This window comes from Crocodylus porosus, unplaced genomic scaffold (genome assembly GCF_001723895.1).
Source record: "Crocodylus porosus isolate Cpor-Errol unplaced genomic scaffold, CroPor_comp1, whole genome shotgun sequence".
NCBI classification, from domain to species: domain Eukaryota; kingdom Metazoa; phylum Chordata; order Crocodylia; family Crocodylidae; genus Crocodylus; species Crocodylus porosus.
This window is the reverse complement of record NW_017728949.1, coordinates 4008689-4016570: the sequence shown is the minus strand read 5'-3', so window position 1 is coordinate 4016570 and position 7882 is coordinate 4008689. Positions and strand designations below refer to the sequence as shown.

Here is a 7882-nt window from a genome sequence, read left to right as displayed (position 1 = left end):
CCTCCCAGTCCCTGCCCCCCAAGCCCATACTTTAAAAACAAGCAAACAAACCCCCCCACAAAATAGGCACATACCTGCAGGTGTAGCTGCCATGTGGCTGACTGGGGCCTCGCCTGCACAGTGCAGGGCAGGGTGACAGCCCCAGCGGCCCCAGCCTGGGCCCTCCTGCCTCTCCGCTGTCCTGTGCTGCCCAGGGGGCTCTGCCAGGAGGCCCTGAAGCCCCTCCACCCCTGCTTCTAAGGTAAGCAGAGGCTTTTTTTCCTGTTTTTTCCCTGGGGTTTTTTAAAGTGATGGTGCCTGGGGTTGTGGGGTAGCCATGGGGACCTGGGGGTACAAGCTGGGGGGTCTAGCAGCTTCTGGGGCCCAGCCAAATGGTACCTGGGGACACTATCCCTTGTGCTAGCTGGGGGTGCGGGGGTGCAGGAACTTGTGGGGGATGGGGCCAAGTGGAGCAACAATTGGGGGGCTGGGGTGGGGCATGTGGGCCTTGCAAGGGGGTTAGTAAACCCTATGGGGGCCACCTGGCCCCAGCTGGGGGCCTGTACCCCTAGTGTGGGCACCAAGCCCCCTGTTGGGGGCTGTACCCCTTCCGAGACTGCTGATCCCCCCTGTTGGAGGGCCAAACCCCCTGTTGGGGGGGCACTTGTGTGGAGGCCATCGCCCTGTGGGAGTGCAGCAAAACATGTATTCATGAAACGTATTTAGAGTTCACTTTATTATTATAAGAGACTTGCTTTAACTCTAAGATATATCAATAAAACATTGTCCAACTGATCACTGTCTCTTTCTTGCTCTCTGTCTTTAAAGTGGTCTTTTGTTTTACTTGTGGAGGAACATGGATTTGGGGGTATTTTACAGAATGACTTTGGGATTTTTTTTTTTTAATTTTTTTTTTAAATCAGGGATTTTTCAGTTTTCCAGCAGGGAGGCCAGTGGCAGGACCCTACTGGCTCAGAGCTGGCACCTTGGACCCATCTGGCTGTGGCTGACCTCCTGGACAAATGGGGCCAGGAGGACATGCTTTGACAGTTCAAAGCAGGCCACCACACCGGGAACATCTTCCGTGTGATAGCTGCCCAGATGGCCGGGCAGGGAACACAAATGGCAGTAGTGCCGCACAAAAGCCAACCCTGCAACTGCAGTCCACTGGCAGCTGGCCCAGAGGGGTAGATGTCTCTACTGGCTCTGCAGTCCCCATCCGAGTCTGGCAGGTCCACAGGAGGTCACAGCCAGGCAGCAGCTCCCACTGCCAGACTGCTGCAGTGGGTAGAGGGTACAGGGAACTCTCAGGGCTGCTTCAGCAGTCCAGCTGGCACAAAGGGTAGTATCCTCAGGTACCAATTGGCTAGGCCCCAGAAGCTCTTGAGAGCTAGTAGCCTTGAGCTACTTGCCAGGGCAGCTTCTTATACTGCTGGGGCCTGGACAGGGTAGCTTTTTATACTTCTGGGGACAGCACAGGTGCTGGCCCTGGCCTCTAGCTCCCCTGGCTGAAGATGTGGGAGGAGCCAGGCAGGGTTATTTTGCCCCAAGTGGCACAATTTGCTCCACAACAAAGTGCATGTCCGAGCATGTGCGCTGAAGCAAAAAGCCCCAGCTCAAATTTGTACCACTTCTATTTGAGCTGCTGCAAGCGCATGTACTTGCATGTGTGGACATGCCCCATTAGTCTAAACCAAGACTCTTATTCTATTACCTGGATTAGCTTTTATAACACATAAGTCACTCAATGGGTTAACTGCATTTTTTTCCCCTCTCCTACTCACCTTGCCTCTCTCACCAGCGCCTCCTCGTTTTCCCTCCCCCTTTCCCTGCCCTTTGTATTCTAATCACAGCTTTCTATTTAGAAGCTCTGCTTCCTGCAGTCCCTTCACAACATCTGATGAAGTAAGCCCTTCACTTATGAAAGCTTATGCTATAAATCTCTAATTTAGCTAGTCTATAAAGTGCAAATCTACCCTGCCTTTATAAAGATCTGTAGCCACAAACTCAAAGCCTGAGAACCAACTTCAACCATGGACAGCAGTTAAGTAATTCCTTCATACCTCAAGTGTTTTTAGAAGAAAACCTGCTTGGTAAGATCCTCAACATATGGCACTTGACAAGCCAAAGGATTTGTTCCCTACTAGAGCCAAATCCATGATTCACTATCCTCACACCATGAGTGCAAGAGGCTGACATCACTGCACAGAATCAGCTATCAGAAGAAATTGAACTTATTTCAAAGATGACATTTCAGCTCAAAAAAAGCCAAGGGAAGACCAAATTCAGAAATAATACCAATCTCTCCTTCCAGTTCAGTCCACCACTCTTATTTCATATGAACCACCACTATGCAGAAAAAGGAATCAGACACAGGATAAATCACTTTAAAGTATCTAGGTTAAGTCAACTGAAGAGGGGCGACTCTGGGTTCCTTCATAACCCTTCATTTCCTCTCTCCATCCTTTCCACCCAGCCCCCTTTTAAATAAACCAACTTGAAGCTTTGATCTTCTAGAACTGAAGACAGTAAAACTTGTTTTTGCACTGCGTCCAATATAACTACCTAGCATTTTCCTAGTTAACTCTGCAAATGCATTTCTATCAAATAAAAAGGTTAATAGTATTTAACATCAGTCACAGAAATTAAGGAATTAGCAAAATGAACAATTCTTATTAGTCTGAAAACCTTCCACCAAGAAGAAATAGAATTTGAGAAAGAAATGGAAATAATTAAAAATACCTACTTTTCTTTCACAGCTTTGGCATTCTTTTCATTCACCACCCCAATGGGCTTGGACAGATCTCTGAAGACAGCAGGATTATTCAGGTCCAACTCTTCTGAAGTATAATCTCTAAGGACCCAGGGAAACTAGAAAATGGTAGTTCAAAACTCAGGTATAAAACCCATCTTTCAACAAAAATAAAAATAATATATATAGAGAGAGGACAAATTTACCACTGGATATTGTGCAAGGTCATTGTAAGTTCGCCCTGCCATAGTATTCAGTTGAATGAGGTAGTCAAAGTTAGATATTTCTCTGTTCACCCATTTCTGGAGGACAGAAAAAAAAAGGGGGGAACACTGAGATTATTAAACTGGAATAATTGTTGCAATTATAGATTATATATTTTTCTGCGTCTAGCTAACAGTTGTTAATAAATAAGCAGCACTACTTTATGAACATGATATGAATTTACAAGTTTCACTTTTCATAACCTAGTTTACAGTCCTGCTGCTTCTGAGGCTACGCTGCCCATCCCTTGAGATTAACAAACAGCTGACTGATGTAAGGAATTGTCTTAAATGCAGTGCAGCCAACAGCCACTTCCCCAGACTGGCAATAAAAACAATTTTAAAGTTCTGTTAGAAAGAAGAGAAAGAGGACAGATTAAAAAAATAGAGAAAGAGAGCTATTGGGGAAAACAAGATAAGGGAAATGGGAAGAAGCTTAAACAGCAAAGGAGAAAAATAGGTACCACTGGATAAGAAAGAGCAGGAATTTGACACGATTCAAACTTCCAACTTAAAAGGGTAAAGTCTCTACAGCTTGCTCTGTTAACTATACAGACCTTAGTGAGTTATTACTGTCTTCGTGAAAGCGCTGCCAAATGTCTTATGTAACTCTGAACCCTGTGCAGACTGTTTCTATGGAGCTCTCTCTATCACACTTTGACAGCAAAATGGGGGAACTCAAGTGTCAGGAAGAAGAAAATGTAAAAATGGAGAAAACTCGGGAAATACTAAACCTTCGAATAACAGTACAAATCTCCCTTTCTTCCTCAGAGAAAATATAGGTCTGGTGATGCAAAAAGACAGGCTCATGGCAGATATTAAACTAACAGTGCAACTGGGATCTGAGGAATTTTATGTGCCACCTCAAACGCAGTGAGTCTTGCCACGCATGATATACTCAGCTGAGTTTCAGGATGGGACATAGGGCAGTCCCAGTTGGGGTTCAAATCTCAGAGTCTATATATTGGCCAATGGGGGGAAGGGTATACTGTGTACGTTTTGAGGCTTGACCTGCTCCCACATGCAGGATGCAGAGCAAAGCATTTGAAAATGCCACAGCATGGGGAGCTGACAGGCCCCCCCTTACCTGTGTCCAAATTGCAGCCTTGCCCTACAGCCTGCATTGGGTTGAGGCTGCAACCATGCTCGACACAAGGGGTACACATGAATTCCCTGCACCGTGGCTTTTTTTTTCTATATGTCCTGTCACTGCAGAACTTTTGAAATGCCTTGCTCTGCCACTCATACCAGCCACAAAGATGTTCCACATTAAATATGAAGCATCTTTGTAGCTGGTTTGCCATTTTACAGCATCATGTTACAATTATCATATGAGCAATACATTAATTATGCAATAAATGCAACATCTGCCAGAGACACAGATAAGGCTGCTGAGTGAAATCAGAAAAAATGTGGTAATTTTTCTTTCTTCTGAAAACTGACATTTTACTTGCAAGCTAAGATTACTGCACTGTAAGTGAGACGTAGGACCCATATAGGTCATACTTCATCTGGGTTTTCTGAAGATACTCATTATAATAGGTTGCCTGGCAAATTATTTTGGTGGGTAATGAAAGAAACAAATGTTTGGCCAAACCTATTTGCTAACACCAGAAGTAAAATCACTGCGTGTCCTCTAATTCTTTTGCATACATGATGCCCCTGCAGGCACACCCAGATTGATAAAGTGGTATGAATTTGGTAACTGTACACACTAAGGAAAACATTTAGTGTAGGAAGACATGAATTTGACTCAAGTGGGGAATAAACTCTAGCTTGTCAAATGCCATATGTTGAGTTTTATACCAAGCAGATTTTCTTCTAGAAACACTTGAGGCATGAAGGAATTATTTAACTGCTATCCATGGTTGAAGTTGGTTCTCAGGCTTTGAGCACGGCTATAGCTCTTTATAAAGGCAGGGTAGATTTGTACTTTACAGGCTAGCTAAATTAGGGATTTATAGCATAAGCTTTCATAAGCAAAGGGCTTACTTCATCAGATGCTGTGCTTCTAAATAGAAAACTGTGATTAGAATACAAAGGGCAGGGAAAGGGGGAGGGAAAATGAGGAGGCGCTGGTGAGAGAGGCAAGGTGAGTAGGAAAGGAAAAAATGCAGTTAACCCATTGGAGGGACATAAGTGTTATAAAAGCTAATCCAGGTAATGGAATAAGAGACTTGGTTTAGACTAATGGTGCTCAACCTCTTTGGACAGTGGGCTGGATAGGCAGTGCCCAGGCTGTCTGTGGGCCAGATCTGGCTGGTGGTCCTGACAGACAGAAGTGAAGGGAAAAGATAGCCCCCTTGACATTCATGTCCAGAAACAGTGAAAAATTATCACAAACCCTAACTTCAGAAATTTATTTTTAAACCAGTTCTTTGAAAAATAGTCAAATTCTCTATATCTATTCCCACTAAAATCTACGTACCTGCATCAAGCCCGAAGCTTTAAACTGTTCCTGAGGAGACCTGGTCCCATAAATATTTGGAGAGCGAAGTGACAAAATTCGACTGTATACTTTGTTTCTCACCTGTAAAAACAACAAACAAGCAAAAAAAAATTACACTAAAGAATGCAGCTAACAAGACAGTCAGCAACCTTCATCACTGATTAATTAAAAAAGTGATTGCATTTTGAATTATGCTCTTCTCATGTTGCCAAAAACCATCTTTATTCTGCTGTTGGAACCAGGAATAGATAATATTTGTGACTAAAACAAATCTGACTCTTGCACAAACCACAACCAGCAAAACTAATCATTATATCCAAACCAATTCCATTGAAAACTATTATGCATCTTCAGTGGTAAAAGCTTTACTGTACAAGTTATTTGCCTGATATCTTCACTTTAAATACTGTGTATGTAGCAGCTATCAATAAAATTGACTCATCAGTTCAGTATTTAATCCATCCATGTTCAGTTAGTCCTTGTAGCCCTACCTAAAAAGGATCAGTTTAGAGAAAACCAATTTTTCAAACCATCAGGAGGGGAAAATTGTAATTATTTTTATTTTTCAATCCCAGTGTTACACAGAACACAGTATCCACCCTTTCATGATTCATTTGTAGAAATTATTTAAAATCTGTGTAATATGAAAATTACCCTTCATATAATTTCTGGTGAGGTAGAACTGCATAGCTGTTCAACGTTGAAATATTTTTTCTCCTTTTGAATATTCCAACAAAATAAGGTCCATATCCTTATTTCCCAATGTGGCTTAAATCTAGCACATATTTTGATGCAGCTATAATAATACTACAGCTGATGCAGCGAGTCAAATTTGAAATGGCCACTGAACTATAACTTTCCATTTGTGCTGAATGATCATTAGGGAAATATGACATGTTCATACCTCCTTATTGAAGTTAAGGAAGTAGTTGGTCTGATCAGTAAGAAAGATCTCCAAAGCTGACCTCCTCAAGTTGTAACGACGTAAGTGTATCTCTCGAATTTGAGAAAGAGCCCATTTGAAATCATAACCTACCCCTGGGAACAAAACAACTTCAGTTACTGATCAACAATACACTTCACAGTGGTACTTGTACTCCACAAGTCAAAATAAATTCCTAACACGGCACTGTCATCTAGAAATGGTAATTCTATTTAATGGCAGATTATCTGTAGATACATACAACTATTGATACTTGGCTGGCAATCATCCCAGCCTTCAAGCAGTGTTCCTGTGATACAGAAATAGAAGTAAATGTTTCTTTTCTCATCTTTTGGTAAACTGAATTTCTTCATCCTTAAAAGCCCTTGACAAAACCAAGATTTGCTCAAAAACAGTCCTCAGACCAATAACTGAAAAGACTAGCTTGCTAATATGCCATTTGCGTAAAGTTTTTATATTTCCTTTGGTCAAACAGTTCAGTTCACTTTTCCAAGTTCAAATCCCACGTTGGGTTGTTAGCACATACTAACTTCTCTACAAATGGTCATCAAATGGTTATAAGCTAATTAACTCTTCAAACTACTTCTTTTATCTATTCATATGGGGGGAAAGCTCATCTTTCAGTATAATTGATCACTAGCATGGCAGAGATTACAGGAAACTCTGATTTATTTCTGTAAAATGAAAGGTACTTTATTTCTTAATAACATCGTAACAACCCTGGTATTACTCAATAAAATAAAATAAAATCTAAGCAGCCTGCATTAACAAAATGGCTCAGTGAACAGTTATGTTTACAAACCCTTTGCTCCAAAAGAATTATTCAAGTCACCTGGTTAGTGAACTTTATGAACAATTTTGCTAACTAGCAGGAAGGTTTCTGGAACTCAGTTTGACATTCATTGTAAAAAAAAGGTTGTTAATAATATTTGTAAGAATATCATGATGCACTACGTTAAGAAGGAAAATGAGTTATTAGTAATGCTCACCTTCTTTTTCAATGCTACCATCAAAAAAATATATGTGCTGAGTAGTGACCTCAAGTCTTCCAGGTATTAAATCAATTACTGTAACAAGTTCACAGTCTTCAGACAATACTAACTTTTCTTTCTGGCTTTGCTCTTCCTTCTCATCCCTACAACAAAATACCCAACTGTCATTGTTTTTTCTGAATTTTCCAGTTCCATTAAGTAGAAAAGTAAAAGCACACTTTAGAAAATAGTTAAATCTGATCTGTTTTAAGAGCATCACACAAAAAGTTCCATTATTTCATTTCACAAGAAAACCACCCTCTCCCTAATCTCAGTTCCAATCCTCAAATGGAATTTACAAAATACCTTTCACACATGAGCCTATCAACTTCACTTCAATCTACTGGATACAAAAAAACCCTAATGGACTAAATACAGACATTGGATTTATCACACATTATAACCTGCCTAATATCTGACTCCCCAGGCAAACCATCCACTTTTTACCAGCAATTCTCGTTCCCT

At 41.4% G+C, this 7882-nt stretch overlaps 1 protein-coding gene across 2 annotated transcripts in view; it reads right to left on the bottom strand.

Annotated features, from left to right (window-relative positions):
- Positions 1–7882, bottom strand: part of NBEAL1 (neurobeachin like 1) — a 127924-nt gene that overhangs the window by 23706 nt on the left and 96336 nt on the right. For both annotated transcript variants that reach the window (XM_019553749.1, XM_019553750.1), the window contains 5 exons: positions 7376–7521; positions 6348–6481; positions 5423–5524; positions 2938–3033; positions 2726–2850 (listed from right to left, as the gene is read on the bottom strand). In XM_019553749.1, the coding sequence (XP_019409294.1) occupies positions 2726–2850; positions 2938–3033; positions 5423–5524; positions 6348–6481; positions 7376–7521 (603 nt within the window). The remainder of the gene's footprint in view (positions 1–2725; positions 2851–2937; positions 3034–5422; positions 5525–6347; positions 6482–7375; positions 7522–7882) is intronic.